The 16,768-nt window shown below is 44.3% G+C and overlaps 1 protein-coding gene across 2 annotated transcripts in view; it reads right to left on the reverse strand.

The window, feature by feature from the left end:
• Positions 1-16,768, reverse strand: part of MAP3K10 (mitogen-activated protein kinase kinase kinase 10) — a 108,254-nt gene that overhangs the window by 41,179 nt on the left and 50,307 nt on the right. For both annotated transcript variants that reach the window (XM_068250819.1, XM_068250818.1), the window contains exons 5-6: positions 12,284-12,459; positions 7,764-8,004 (exon numbers count right to left, since the gene is read on the reverse strand). In XM_068250819.1, coding sequence (XP_068106920.1) covers positions 7,764-8,004; positions 12,284-12,459 — 417 coding nt within the window. The remainder of the gene's footprint in view (positions 1-7,763; positions 8,005-12,283; positions 12,460-16,768) is intronic.

A 16,768-nucleotide genomic window follows, 5' to 3' on the forward strand; every position in this document is an offset into this window, starting at 1 on the left:
ACGCAGGATTATGCACATTTTGTATGCAAATTCATGGAGATAGAATATGGACCAATTTAATTCCACCTCAACAGGATACAATCTGTCCATTTTCAAGATACATAAAAGTTTGCATACACAATATGCATATACCCACAATAACTCGGAATTACAGTATTTGCATCTCTTAGACCACCTCTAATCTCTGTTTATTGTTTTTTCAACAGATAAACAGACAAAACCAGTCAATTGATAGTGGGCAGATATACATCATGTACACTCAATTGGCACAAACAGTTTGCTGAGAGTAGTAACAGGGGCTTTAACCTCTTGCCGACTGCGTCACGTCGATGGGCGTGGCCACGGCGGCAGCCCCAGGACCGCCTGACGCCGATTGGCATAAAGTCCTAGGGCTTTGTTTTGCAGGAGATCGCGCGCGCATCTCCTGCTTGGGGGGGCGGAGCTCCGCCCCGCCTTCAGTCTCCGAGCGGCTATTGCCGCTCAGGAGACTGTTAGACGGCGTGATCGCCGTCTATTTACGTGTACAGCGCTGCGATCAGCAGCAGCGCTGTACTGGGGACAGCCGTGTGACACGGCTGTCCCCCTGGGACACTGGAGAGCGATCGGCTCTCATAGGCAGAAGCCTATGACAGCCGATCGCCACAATTGGCTGGCTGTGGGGAGGGAGGGAATATTGTTAAAGGAACATACTTTTTTTAAATAAAAACAGGAACAAAAATATTTGTTTAAAAAAAAAAAAAAAAAAATCTGCGGGCGATCAGACCCCACCAACAGAGAGCTCTGCTGGTGGGGAGAAAAGGAGGGGGGGGGGGGGTGGGGGGGTGAAATCACTTCTGTGCTGTGTTGTGCGGATCTGCAGCTTGGCCTTAAAGCTGCAGTGGCACATTTTACTGAAAATGGCCTGGTCACTAGGGGGGTTTAGCACTGCAGTCCTCAAGAGGTTAAACAGAAAGAATGCAAACTGAGGCGAATACACACTGTAATGAGACATAAGTATTGAGAAGGTACAACCACTCAGTTAGCAAATTTACAGAACATACCTTATATTACATCCAAAACATGAGGATCAACATCTAGATTTTCAGTAACAGAATCAGAGGCATCTAACCATACTTTCCAAACTTGGCCAGAGACCCCCTTGCTATCCAGGTAAGTTTGTACAGAACGAGATAGTTATTAATAAGATTCTTCCATAGAGTGATGGAGTGTTCAGATGAAAGTTTCCACTCCAAAGCAATGTTTTTTTTTTGGCATAAAAAAGTAGGAGTCTAAACAAAGTTCGTTTGTGCTTACTTAAGGGGCAGTCCTCTATCAATCCTAATAAATAAGACTTATATGCAGGTACAAGTTGAATATTGAGAGAATTTAGCAGAAAAATAGTTAATTTATTCCAGAAGGCCTGTATTACTGAACAGTCCCAAGTCATATGACGGAAAGTACCAGGACTAAACCCACATCTCCAGCAAACATCACTTATTTATTCCACTTGAAAATTTCGAGAATTTGACCGGAGTGATATATATTTGGTGAAACCAGCGGAGCTGTATTAGCTGGTCACGTGAGCATATCACCGTCTTCATATAAGTCTCTTCAAATTCAGACCACTCTCCCTGAGATATTTCCTCTCCCCAATTAGAGATTTAATGTTGATAAATGTGAAGTAATGCACCTCGACTGTGCCAACAGTAAACCGCAATATAAAATAAATTACATACAGGTGGGAACATTGGACTTGGAGAAGGACTTGAAATACTGGTTGATAACAAGTGAAGCAACTGCACTCAATGCCAAGCAACAGAAGTTAAAACAAATAAAATTCTGGGATGCATAATACAATAAATAAAAATATGAGATGCTAGTATACTACTCCCTCTGTATAAAATCACTTCTGATAACACATCTGAAGTATGGGATAGAGGTTTGGGAACTGCACTACAGAAAGGACACTGACATTGTAAAAAAGGATACAAAAACTGCAACTAAATTAATCAGATGGATGGAAGGTCTCACTGCAAAGAAAGGACAAACTGGCCTTTTTTATCCTGAAGAAAGAGAGATGACCTGATTAACATGTGTAAGTACATCAGAGGGTACTACAAAAGTTCAGCAGATGTGCATTTTCTTACTAGGCTTGTACAAAGGACAGGGGGACATGATTTGCGTATGGAGGAAAAAAGGGTTTATCTATTTAAGCAAGGAGTTTTGAATCAGGATGATACCATTTATTGGCTAACTTAGAGATGAGTAAACAGTGAGCTTTCGGCTTATATTTAGAAAGGGGTTCTTTACAGTAAGGGCTCTTGCACACTACATACGATTCCGAATTGTAATTCTGATGCAATTTTACATGCGATTCCGATTTGCAATTTTGAATCGGTACTGCATGCTGCAGTTTTTATGCATTTTTCTTCTTGTGTCGATAGCATCCAGGGAATATTGGAATTGCAAATTGGATTTACAGTGTGGGCTGGTTAACATGAGGAATATCCTATTACAGGAAGTAGTGATGTCAAACTCTATATTTGCATTTAACGAGGGCTTATATGCTTTTCTTGCATTGAAGGATATTCATGGCTATAATTACTAGGTAGTTTCCAGAAGTGCTGATCCAGGGATTTTATCTGACTGCCACCTGGAATCGGGAATACATTTTTTCACCTTTTAAGGCATAGAACCCACTAGTAGCGCTTTTCTGAGCGCTTTGTGATTAGAAAAGCTCTTGCTAATGTAATGCTATGGGTGTGATCCCACTAGAGGGATGTGATTTTATAAAAATCCCCCATAGTATTGCATTACCAAGAGCTTTTTCAAATCACGAGCGCTTGTAAAAGGCTGCTAGTGGGTTTGAGCCCTAAGCCTAATTGTCCCAAGCCTTGCAGTTGTTTCATCATCCTCTCAGTTAACAGGAATATGTGAGGGTGCAGGCCAGTGTTATAGAAACTATTAACATAATATTAATTTATTTTTTCTGATTGAACTTGACAGCACTAATTTTTCTCATTATAAAAATGAATCTACATAGAGGCTTCTACAACCCAATGAAAAGAAACCGTTCTGGGCTGAGGCCTACTTTAATATAGTTTAGGCTATTGCAGAAAGTTGATGACGTTACTGCCAGGCGCAAATGCTAAAGGCTGTGCCATGCGATCAGCTGACTAACAGCAAACTGGTCATAGAAGCTGGGATTATTCAGTACATGCAAGCAATAGGTTTGGGTTAGTTGCTTTATAAAAATGCTGATGTTGACGGCAGGAAGTTTGATTAGTTTGGTTTGTGGGAGGCTTGCAGTAATCTTACTCAGAAATATCCTTCTGGTGTTCCACCACGCCTTCAGTACAATCTTGGTTTGTTAGAAGGATATAGTGACTACTTTGAAATGAGGCAATTTTAATTCAATTCATTTATTGCATCAAATCTTCAATAACAAACTCCTCTTCTGAGGTCAGTTCATTCATATATTATACATTTAACTTACGGTGAATTATAGCAGTAGTGTAGCGAAGGAGCTATGGGACCCAGCGCAAGTTTTACATGCCCCCCCCCCAGCACTCTATACATTACAATTGATACGGCGCACCAAAACCTGCTAAGGACAGCCACATGGTCAGAGGTGCAAGAAGGGGACGGGGGACAGTTTGTTAATGATTACTACTAGTCAAAGCATCAATACAATATTATTACCAGTACAGGACCAATAAAGAGCCAATACTGTGGTTCGGGCCCCCTCGGCTCAAGGGCCTGACTTATGGACAGATTCAGGTTAAGAACGAATCTACAGTCCCTATCTCGTTTGTTAAAGAGACACTGAAGCGAAAAAAATATTATGATTTGTATGTGTAGTACAGCTAAGAAATAAAACATTAACCATTTACCGACGAGCATATGTATTAAAACGTCATGCTTTAGCCTATTAACGGCAACATGACGTTTTAATACGTCGCGCGATCCCGCCGCCGCTCCGCACGTGTGCGCGCCGCTACCACCGCCGTTTCCGTCGGGATCCCGTATTTAGTGATTGGGGAAGAGAACCGAGCGGTCCTCTACCCAATCGCAATGCCTGGAGTGAATGGACATGACCGCGAACAGCGGCCACCTCTATTCACAAAACAGGAAACTGTTACAGTTAAATAAAGTGTAAAAAAAAAAAAGTGACCACATCCTATAACCGGAGTGTTCACTAGCGCCATCTTGTGGCCAAAAAGTATATTACACACACAAACACATACATATACAGGTACATACACATTATTAATAAAATTAATACGATTACACTTCCAACACTCCCCCCCTCAAAAAAAAACACTTGTAAAAAAAAAATAAGCTTAAAATAAATCAATAAATAGTTTCCTTAGGGACTCAGCTTTTTTAATCTATATTTTATTAGGGAAAATTAATTTCAATTTATTACATAGGGGCTTGTAATTATGGCCAGAACAAAAAAAAAAAAAACAGAAAAATAACACCTATACTTCAAAATAATATATTGTCGCCATACATTGTGATAGGGACATAATTTAAACTGTTTAATAAACGGGACAACTGGGTAAATAAAATAAAATGTGTTGGTTTTATCCAAAGGAGAATGTTTAATTTTAAAACTATAATGGCTGAAAACTGAGAACAAGTTATTTTTTTTCCATTATTTTTGTATTTTTCCCATTAAAACGCATTTAGAATAAAAAAATTCTTAGCAAAATGTACTACCCACAGAAAGCCTAATTGGGGGCGAAAAAAATGAGGTATAGATCATTTTCTTGTGATAAGTAGTAATAAAGTTATTAGGGAATAAAAGGGAGGAGCACTGACAGGTGAAAATTGCTCTGGTCCGTTAGGGTAAAAACCCTTGGGGTTGAACTGGGTAAGATCAGATACATCAGTCTAATTGTTTCCAGTACAGGAAGAGTTAAGAAACTCCAGTTGTTATCTCTATGGAAAAAAGCCATTAATCTCTGCGACTTTCAAAGTCCTGGAGAGGGCTGTTATCTGACTTTTATTATCTCAACTGTTACTAAACAAATTCCTTTTTCTCTGCCAGAGGAGAGGTCATTAGTTCACAGACTGCTCTGAAAGAATCATTTTGAATGCTGAGTGTTGTGTAATCTGCACATATTATAGAATGATGCAATGTTAGAAAAAACACTATATACCTGAAAATAAAAATATGAGAATATTTTCTTTGCTGCTAATCTTCTAGTAATTATTCATAGTACACAACCAATTCATCATATTTTTTTTTTCGCTTCAGTGTCTCTTTAATTGGGGACTACCTGTATAAAGAAATGTTGATATGATATGCTTTTTCACTGCCATTTCTTGTTATAATTTACTGGAAGTTAAATGCATAATATACAAATGAAGTGTCCTAAGCAAAGGAGTTTGAAGAATAAATAAATTGAATGCAAATTGCCTTGTTTCAAAGTAATTAGACACGCTTCACATTAGAAAATATGAGCCAAACGGATCCAGTCTCCGCTTCACCGGATCTGAATGGCTCTGTGCACACTAGCAAATGGATTGTGAAAACTGATCTGATCACCAATGGATCGGATCGGTTTTCACTCCGTTTGCCAGCAAATACATACCTAATGGCAGCGGCAGAGGCTTCCTGTTCTTGCGATGTGATTTCACTGCGCGTCATGTAGTCACATGACGCGCTGTGAAATCACATCGCAAGAACAGGAAGTGATGTAGTCGCATGACGCGGAAGAAGACGGAAGCCTCTACCGCCGGCCTTTAGGTATGTATTTAAGGCCCGGTTTCCCTCGCTCACCCACCCACCCTGCTGCTGCTGCACCCTCCCGCCGCTCAGGTTCGCGTCACCACATCCCCCATGGAATGGCTGGTTTCTTCACTAGTGTGAAGAAACTTTCCGTTCTCCACTGCCCCAATGCAAATAGCCTTTTTTGTCCGGTTCCGTTCTGCTGGGCAGAACGGTCCGTAAAATTAGGGCCTGCTGCATTTTTTAGGTCCGGGTAAAGGAACGTATCCGTACCAACGGATGCACGTGAACAGTCCAATAGGTTAACATTGGATCCTCTAACATCCGTTCCATTTGTACAGTATTCGTTCCAGTTACATTCTGTAAAAAACGTAGATGTGAACTGAGCCTTACTACTGTATAGCCTTATAACAAACTTAGAATACAGAAAGTTTTGCAATTGCCAATCTTAATGCCAATCTATTGCTAATTAACAGTTGCAGTAACTCAAGCTTAGTGTAAGCCTCTAATGACAAGTTGCAGCAACTAGCTGCAGTGACAATGTCACCCTTGAGATACGTGGGCAATTTTCAGGTTTTGAGAAATAGCAGGTTGCCTTAAAATTGTGGTTTTGTTTTGTAGTATACTTAGCCAAACGTGATACTGGTTTTAGGGACAAAAAAGCCTGTGTTTTGGTAAGGTGCAGTAAATTATTTGTTTCCAAGCTGAGAAACATGACAAAATTAAGAATAAAATGGAAAACAAATGGGAACAATTATCTAAAGAGTAGAAATTCTAAAATGCATTTTATATCATATCGTATCTTAGTATTTGAACTTTTATGCTATTACAACATTCTGTGGTCTAGAATCAATAGGCTTGTGTGTCTTAAAGTACACAAAAAATAAAAGGTATATGGAGGCTGCCATATATATTTCCTTTTAAACAATAATATACGGTACATTTCCTTTTAAACAATACCAGTTGCCTGGTAGTCCTGCTGATCTTTTTGGTGTCAGTTGTGTTTGAATCATCACACCACCAGAAACAAGCATGCAGCTAATCCAGTCAGACTTCAGTCAGAAACACCTGATCTGCAGCTTGTTCAGGGTCTATGGCTAATAGTCAGAGGATCAGCAGGACAGCCAGGCATTTTGCATTGTTTATAAGGAATTATATATGTCATATATCCTCTGTATTCCTCTCAGTTCAGGTTTGAATTCATGTTTATATTTTTTGCAACAAGCAGTTGACAATTTTAATCAGAGCCTTTGCAGCTCTGACTAAAAACATCTAGTATCACTGCAATATATGGTCTTTGTGTTTGGTAATCATTTGACTAAGATCCATGTGATTGGCCCATTGGTTCGATTCTGCAAGCTCCACTATCATTTGGATTGCAGTGCTTTTAAAGAGAAACTCCGACCAAGAATTAAACTTTATCCCAATCAGTAGCTGATACCCCCTTTTACATGAGAAATCTATTCCTTTTCACAAACAGACCATCAGAGGGCGCTGTATGACTGATATTGTGGTGAAACCCCTCCCACAAGAAACTTTGAGGACCGTGGTACTCCTGGCAGATTCCGGTCTGTGAACCTTATTGCATTGTGGGAAATAGCTGTTTACAGCTGTTTCCAACTGCCAAAACAGCAAGCAGCAGCTACATCACCTGCCAACAGTAAAAATGTCACCATGTAATAAATGTCAGAATGTAAATCAGGGATTTAAAAGATTTTACAATGGGCAAACACTGACTAAATCATTTATACATAATTATTGTAAAAAATGAAGCACTTTTTTTATTACATTATTTTCACTGGAGTTCATCTTTAAGGCAGAGGTATTGGATATATCTGTCATTTTAAATCCGGCGATCAGCAAAACCCTGCACAAAAACATGTGTGAATGGGCCCTTACAGTTACCACCATGAATTGTTCCACGTGCTCTGTGATGCACTAAGGAACATGCATCAGAATTTTGTAAATTATTAAAATCAAACTGGTACGATATGTTAAGCAATCAGAATGGTCACACAGTTAGGCCAGTCTCACTCTCATCTACCTGACGGTAAACTGATCCGATTGCCATCCTTATGCTTCAGCCGACTCTTCTTGAAGTTGCCTTTGCGTTTTTTGACCTTGGGTTTCTCCTGGTACATTTGGTACATGATGATGTTCAGCTCCCGCTCCACGATGTCAAACTCTCTATCTGCCAGTTCCTGTTCCCTTCTGCGTAGCAACTCCTCCAAGTTCCTCTGCTCCTCAGCAGCCCTCACTAGCTCCTCCTCCCGGCTGCGCAGTTCCTAGTGGAAAGCAATATTCAACACCAATGGTAACGATTAAATATTTAGAACAGAAGAGGTACACATACAATAAATATACAGTATATATCAGTTGCTGTCAGTTATAGCTGAAAGGACAACTGCTGTGCTAGGTAATGTGCATGTTTCCCTATGGCTCAAAGGACCACCATCGCAAAAAAAGTAGGCAGTTAAAATCTGACAGAACCAAAAGGTTTTGGGATAGTCCATCTCTTCAAGGGGGATTCTCTGGGTTTTCTTTGTTTTCAACAGTTTTCCTGAGCAGCAGTTACAAACTCTAATAAGGGCCCTTTTTCACCAGCGCGTTTGCGCTGGCTGAATCGCAAAAACGTGTGAACGCTAGCGATTGCAAGTGGAAAAGGGCCCTAAGGCCCCTTTTACACTTAATCAGTTGCTCTCAGTTATAACTGAAAGAAAACTGATTTTCAAAGTAATGCCCATGTTTTCCTATGGCACCTTTTACACTTAACGCGTTTTAACTGAAATCTTCTTCCCAATGCATTGCTATGGAAAAACCGCGTACCAACGTGCACCAACGCGTACTAACGCATACCAACTGATTAAGTGTAAAAGGGCCCTAAGGCCCCTTTTACACTTAATCAGTTGGTATGTGTTAGTGTGCGTTAGTATGCGTTAGTACGCGTTGGTGCACATTTTTTCCATAGCAGTGCATTGGGAAGAATATTTCAGTTAAAACGCGTTAAGTGTAAAAAGGGCCCCCTATAGGGTTATATAAAACAGTTAAAACGGAAAGAAAACTGATTTTCAAAGTAAGTCCCATGTTTTCCTATGGCACATAGGAAAACATGGGACTTACTTTGAAAATCAGTTTTCTTTCCGTTTTAACTGAGAGCAACTGATTAAGTGTAAAAGGATCCTAACTGACAAAATAGCATGTAAGTGAGTAGAGAGGCTGGTTGGTGTCTTGCTATTTGGGCAGTTAAACTGCTGTTCGGGAAATGCTGTTGAAAACAAAGAAAACCCTGAGAATCCTCCATAAGGAGATGGACTGGCCCATAAGCTTTAGCAATAGTGGTCCTTTAACTGGCCAATATTACAGTTTAAGGCCTTGTTCACATTACAAATCACCAGCACTATTGCAAGCACTGGCGACTTGCAGGCGCGGAGCTGGGGGGGGGGGTCGGGGTAGGACAAGTGCCCCGGGGCGCCTGGTCCCCAAGGGCGCCCTCCGCCTGGCTGAGCTGCGGGTTTTTTTTTTTTTTTTTTTTCTTTGAGGGGAGGGGAGCAGCGCAGAGAAGAGGGAGAGCTGTGCGGACGGTGGGGAAGGGGGGCCATATCCCCCCTCCTTCCCTCACCTTAGGTGCTCTCTCCCTCCCTCGCTGTCCCCTCCAATGTCCGGGTGGCTCTTGGCTGGCAGCGGCGGGCGGAACTCACCTCCGTCTCGCTCCAGCGCCGGGCGGAAGTTCGGGTGCGCAGCCGCTGCTCTGGTCTGGACCAGACCAGAGTAGTGGCAGATCCATCCGGCGCTGCGACGAGACGGAGGTAAGTTCCGCCCGCCGCTGCCAGCCACCCGGACATTGGAGGGGACAGCGAGGAAGGGAGAGCAGCTCTTCTCTGCGCTGCTCCCCTCCTGCTGGGGAGGGGGACACCTGACCTGGCTACCTACTCTGGGTACATATACCCCTGCCTACATATACTGGACATATATCCCTGGCTACCTACTCTGGGCACATATACCCCTGGCTACCTACTCTGGGCACATATACCCCTGGCTACCTACTCTGGGCACATATACCCCTGGCTACCTACTCTGGGCACATATACCCCTGGCTACCTACTCTGGGCACATATACCCCTGGCTACCTACTCTGGGCACATATACCCCTGGCTACCTACTCTGGGCATATATACCCCTGGCTACCTACTCTGGGCACATATACCCCTGGCTACCTACTCTGGGCACATATACCCCTGGCTACCTACTCTGGGCATATATACCCCTGGCTACCTACTCTGGGCATATATACCCCTGGCTACCTACTCTGGGCACATATACCCCTGGCTACCTACTCTGGGCACATATACCCCTGGCTACCTACTCTGGGCATATATACCCCTGGCTACCTACTCTGGGCACATATACCCCTGGCTACCTACTCTGGGCACATATACCCCTGCCTACATATACTGGGCATATACCCCTGGCTACCTACTCTGGGCACATATACCCCTGGCTACCTACTCTGGGCACATATACCCCTGGCTACCTACTCTGGGCACATATACCCCTGGCTACCTACTCTTGGCACATATACCCCTGCCTACATATACTGGGCATATACCCCTGGATACCTACTCTGGGCACATATACCCCTGGCTACCTACTCTGGGCACATATTCCCCTGGCTACCTACTCTGGGCACATACCCCTGGCTACCTACTCTGGGCACATATACCCCTGCCTACATATACTGGGCATATACCCCTGGCTACCTACTCTGGGCACATATACCCCTGCCTACATATACTGGGCACATATACCCCTAACTACATATACTGGGTACATATACCCCTGGCTACATATACTGGGCATATATACCCCTGGCTACATATACTGGGCATATATACCCCTGGCTACATATACTAGGCACATATACCTCTGGCTACATATACTGGGGACACATACCCCTGCCTACATATACTGGGCACTGGGGGCCTCATGATTTGTTGGGGGCCTCAAGATCACTGAATTTGTCTTGTTAGGGGCCTCACGATTGCTGAATTTGTCTTGTTAGGGCCCTCATGATTGCTGAATTTGTCTTGTTGGGGGCCTCAGGATTGCTAAATTTGTCTTGTTGGGGGCCTCATGATTGCTGAGTTGGTCATGTTGGGGGCCTCATGTTTACTCATGATTGCGGAATTTGTCTTGATGGGGGGGGCTCATGATTGCTGAATTTGTCTTGGAACATGCTGGAAGGTACATACTGAGGGAGGGTGGGTGAGCGTGAGCCTGCTAACCTCCATGTACATTTGAAGGGGCGTGACCAAATGTGGAGCACCCATAACCACGCCCACATTTGGTCACGACCCTTCACCTTAGGGGGCGCATTAATAGTCTTTGTCCCCGGGCGCTGAAAACCCTAGCTACGCCTCTGGCGACTTGGTGAGGGCTTTTCAAAGCACTGTGCTTTTTGCTTAGAAAAGCACTTTTCTAGGCACTTTTGCTCAGCGATTACTTTTTCCACTACCTGACGTCAGTCAGGAAGTGAGCTCTTTGACCCGAAAATGAATAAATACAAATGTATTCATTCATTAACGCACTCGGGAAATCGCTATTCAAAACGCTTTTTCAACCGCTCTGCGATTTCCCTATAATGTCTATCGAACACAAACGCTCAGAAAATGGTGCAGGAGCCGCGTTTGCGATTCAATAGAAAGCGGATCGCTTATGAGCAACCATTGCACTAGCGCTTTTAAGGCGATTTTGAACATCGTCAGCGCTTAAAAAACTGCGAAATCGATCTTAGTGTGAACAAGCCCTAACAGTGTGCTGAACAGGAAGTTGTTAAAGAGTCATCGCCATTTTCAAAATGGAGGACAGAGAATTCCATCGATCATAGCGGACAAACAGGATGCAGGAGAGGAGAAAGAGATTGATGAGTAGACTGTGCGGGAGGCAAGTAGGACGTGTGGATGTTAATTTTGACTTTTAATTTTCAGTTCAGGCTAGCTTTAAAGTTTTACCATAGCTCCCAACTGTACCTTTTCAGAGGGATAGTCCCTTGTTGGGAACTAATCTCTCGGTCTAATTTATGTCAATATGGCGGTAAATGGTTGCTGGAGTGGAGATAGATGTTGGATATTTCATTTCTGCTAGGACATTTCATTATTAATGCAGAATTACCTTCTCTATATGTAGCTTTTTGAAAGGCACTAGTCTAGTTGAGGAGTTGACCTATGGCCGCTTACTGCTTGCAGCAATTTTGTCACAAACATTAATTTGAAAGAAATAGGGGACCCAGTGGGACACACTATTCACGCCACCGGTAAAGTTGCATGAACAAAAATGGTAGCGAAGTGAGCGCAATGCCTGAAGCCCAGCGGCTGAAGGCTGCTAGTGCTTGTGTTCAATTTCAGCATTAGTGTTCCCCCGCTGGGTCCCCATTATCTACAAATTAGTGGATGTGACCAATTATCCGCAATCAGAGTGCGGTCGTTAGTCTATGAGGGTTCCCACTGGGTCCATTCAACCAGACCAGCACCTTTTGAGGTACACAGTATTCTCTATATCTCCACTCACCTTCTCTTTGGTTCTGAGCTCATCAAACATCTGCTGAATCTCCAGCCTCCAGTCCTCCTGGAGAGAATGGAAGGACTCCAGAGGCATCTGGAACATGGCCGATTGTTCTATGCTGGTCAGCTGGTCCAGTATGGTGCAGAACAAGGGGCGGCTGTGAGGATCGGGGTCCCAACAGGCTGAAACAAAAACGACAATAATCAGAAATGTCTACGTGTAGAAGTGTTATCAGTTATATCATAAAATGTAGAAACATTTGCCACCAAACTCACTCTATTCACATTTATTTATTTAAATATTTATATAGACCTGACATATGCAGCGCTGTACAGAATATACTGTCTTGTCACTAACTGTCCTCAGAGGGGCTCACAATCTAGTCCCTACCATAGTCATATGTCTATGCATGGATCTTGTAGTGCGTGTATCATAGTCTAGGGCCAATTTAGGGCTAAGCCAATTAACTTATCTGTATGTTTTTGGGATGTGGTTGAAAACCGGAGTGCCCAGAAGAAACCCACGCAGACACGGGTAGAACATCCAAACTCCGTGCAGATAGTGCCCTGGCTGAGATTAAAACCGGGACCCAGCGCTGCAAGGCGAGAGAGCTAACCACTACGCCACCATGCTGCCCATTGCTAACAAGCCAAGAGTGGGTCTCTTCTAAATTGGATACATGCAACAAAAATACAAAGGGGTCCTAGCTCAAAGTCACTTCAAAAATGTAATTTGTTAATCAATCAAACCTGCACATAATAATAGGGTATTAAAAAAACCCCTATAAAAACAATAATGGCCACAGCATTATGATATTAAAGCATCACAGCCGGCTGTGTAAACACACATACACAGTCATGCACGGGATTCCCACTCATACAACGTTATTGCTTTGCGGCTATCTGCCTACTTTTCCAGCAACTTAGATTGTATGTATGTGGCTAGGTAACCTAATGCATGGCGGCAGGAGGAGTGTCCCATCCAATGGCGTTACTGATACTGGTGGTGTCCCTGACGCATCACACATGGGCAGCATGGGCAGCACGGTGGCGTAGTGGTTAGCTCTCTCGCCTTGCAGCGCTGGGTCCCTGGTTTGAATCCCAGCCAGGGCACTATCTGCAAAGAGTTTGTATGTTCTCTCCGTGTCTGCGTTGGTTTCCTCCGGGCACTCCAGTTCCCTCCCACATTCCCCCAAAAAAACATACGGATAAGTTAATTGGCTCCCCCTAAAATTGGCCCTAGACTACAGTACTTACACTACATAATATAGATATATGGCAATGATAGGTATTAGATTGTGAGCTCCTTTGAGGGACAGTTAGTGACAAGATATATATATATACACTGTACAGCGCTGCGTAATATGTCAGCGCTATATAAATACTAAATAATAAATAAATAAATAAATCACACAACACAGGTTGTCAAAATCTGTATAAGCAAGCGAAGCATAGAAGAGCTGCGTTGGCAAAAGTACAGCACAGGTTAATCAGCAGTGGTTTAGCAGCAGTGTCAGCTCCGGTACCTGTTAGAGGCTCTCACCCTCTCCCAGGTAACTACAGAGGCAGCTGTTACTGCTGCTCCCCTCAAGCAGATTCTGAGCCTGGTATGTCTACGGCACCATCAAGCAACCTAGGTCTGCCAATGTGTGTGCTTGTTCGCAGCACCCATCACCCTACGTTTGGCAGCTCGTCAGCTGGCTTGTTTGTGGTGGAGTGGGTGGACAGGATACGGCTGTAGATTCTGTGGCCATGCGTCCCGCCACATGTATTGCCCGTCTCTTACGGGCTTTCTCAAGCAAACTTGGTTCAGGTGTATTTTAATACAGTTATGTAAAAAGTGCCTTGTTTTGTTTTTGCAAAACAAATATGTTTTGGCTACAAACCGTCAGAAGTCACCAGAATTGCTGTGTAAACAATTGCAGCCACTCAGTGTCCATCCTCAACCTCCTCCCTCCGAGAGAAAACTGCCTCGGCAATGCCCACTGATGGGCTGAGCTGCTAAATGGTAGCGGATAGCCTACTCCAGCAATAAAACAGTTTCTGTTTATCATTCATACCTCAGACAAGGGAACAGTGTTGGTAGCGTCACATGCAAGACACCAGCTGCAGCAGTCTCAGGGCCACCGTAACATGTAAATGCAAAACAGCCAGATATTTGCAACTGCAACATGCCTTTTTTGTTCAATTTCGTTCTAAGGCCTGTTTCCACTACACGCAGATTGGATGCAGAATGGATGCAGAAAAACTGACTCTAATGAATGATTATGGGCCTGCTTCCATTAAACACGATTTTTCTGATGCAGATTTTCCCAAAGGCATTCATTGGAGTCAGTTTTTCTGCATCCAATCTGCGTGTAGTGGAAACAGGCCCTAAGCGTTGTTCTCCGTTGGTCAAATCCCATGCTATTGAAGAGGAGATTGCTAAGGAACATTTAGAACCTGTTCTTTACAAAGCATTTCCCACTAGGGGGTGAGGTATTTCTGCTGATCTTCTTACAAAACGGCAATCAGACATACCGGGACTAGTGTTGGGCGAACATCTAGATGTTCGGGTTCGGGCCGAACAGGCCGAACATGGCCGCGATGTTCGGGTGTTCGACCCGAACTCCGAACATAATGGAAGTCAATGGGGACCCGAACTTTTGTGGTTTGTAAAGCCTCCTTACATGCTACATACCCCAAATTTACAGGGTATGTGCACCTTGGGAGTGGGTACAAGAGGAAAAAAAAATTTAGCAAAAAGAGCTTATAGTTTTTGAGAAAATCGATTTTAAAGTTTCAAAGGGAAAACTGTCTTTTAAATGCGGGAAATGTCTGTTTTCTTTGCACAGGTAACATGCTTTTTGTCGGCATGCAGTCATAAATGTAATACATATAAGAGGTTCCAGGAAAAGGGACCGGTAATGCTAATCCAGCAGCAGCACACGTGATGGAACAGGAGGAGGGTGGCGCAGGAGGAGAAGGCCACGCTTTGAGACACAACAACCCAGGCCTTGCATGAGGACAAGAAGCGTGCGGATAGCATGCTTTGTACCACCATGCAGTCATAAATGTAATAAAGATAAGTGGTTCAATAAACAGGGACCACGCGGCAACGCTAACCCAGCAGCAGCAGCAGCAGCAGCAGCACACGTGATGGAACAGGAGGAGGCGCAGGAGGAGAAGGCCACGCTTTGTGAGACACAACAACCCAGGCCTTGCATGAGGACAAAAAGCGTGCGGATATAGCAGCAATGCTTTTTGCCGCCATGCAGTCATAAATGTAATACAGATGAGAGGTTCAATAAACAGGGACCGGAAACGCTAAACCATCCCAGATGTTCATCGGTCATGTTACTTGGTTGGGGTCCAGGAGTGTTGCGTAGTCGTTTCCAATCCAGGATTGATTCATTTTAATTTGAGTCAGACGGTCTGCATTTTCTGTGGAGAGGCGGATACGCCGATCTGTGATGATGCCTCCGGCAGCACTGAAACAGCGTTCCGACATAACGCTGGCTGCCGGGCAAGCCAGCACCTCTATTGCGTACATTGCCAGTTCGTGCCAGGTGTCTAGCTTCATGCCCGGTTTCAGGTCCAGCGGTGCCAGCCACAAATCCGTCTGTTCCTTTATTCCCCTCCAAATTTCCTCCCCTGTGTGCTGCTTATCCCCAAGGCAGATCAGCTTCAGCAACGCTTGCTGACGCATGCCAACAGCTGTGCTGCACTGCTTCCACGATCCTACTGCTGCTGGTGCTGGGTTAGCATTTCCGGATGAGGTACAGCTTTGAGATGCGTTGGAGGAGAAGGAGTCAGAGAGGTAGGTGCTGCTGTTGTTATCCAGCTGTTTGCGGCGTGGGCAACACCCGCGCCGTAGCAGGTGAGGAATCGCTGCCAGGCTCCACAAGGTTCACCCAGTGCGCGGTAAGGGAGATGTATCGACCCTGGCCGAACGCACTCGTCCAGGTGTCAGTGGTGAGGTGAACCTTGCAGGCAACGGCATTCTTCAAGCTTCGGGTTATTTAGCTGACCACGTGCTCATGCAACTCAGGCACTGCAGAGCGCGCAAAGTGGTAGCGGCTGGGAACCACGTAACGTGGGATGGCCACTGACATCATGCCCTTGAAGCTGTTTGTCTCCACCACTCGATATGGCAGCATTTCGCAGGCCAGAAGCTTGGCTATGCTGGCTGGCTGTTACTGCCACGGCCCGGGGGTCATTTGCTGGCAATTTCCTCTTGTGCTCAAACATCTCAGAGACAGACAACTCAACCGTAGCGCTGCACACCGAAGGGCTGTTGGTTGTTGTGTTTGATGAACACTGGGAGACCTCAAGAGCACTAGTCCGGAAAGTGACAGTGTCAGCATCGTCTGATGTTTGTGAATGTTGTGAACCACGCAATGGCTGGGCTACTGCTGCTGCTGAGGCGGGTCTGGTGGTGAGTCTGGTGAACCCAAGGGAGGCAGTGTTGCTGGTGGTACCCTGTCCTGCCGCGTTTGCCCACAGAGTGGGA

Source organism: Hyperolius riggenbachi, chromosome 8 (genome assembly GCF_040937935.1).
Source record: "Hyperolius riggenbachi isolate aHypRig1 chromosome 8, aHypRig1.pri, whole genome shotgun sequence".
Taxonomy (NCBI): Eukaryota; Metazoa; Chordata; class Amphibia; order Anura; family Hyperoliidae; genus Hyperolius; species Hyperolius riggenbachi.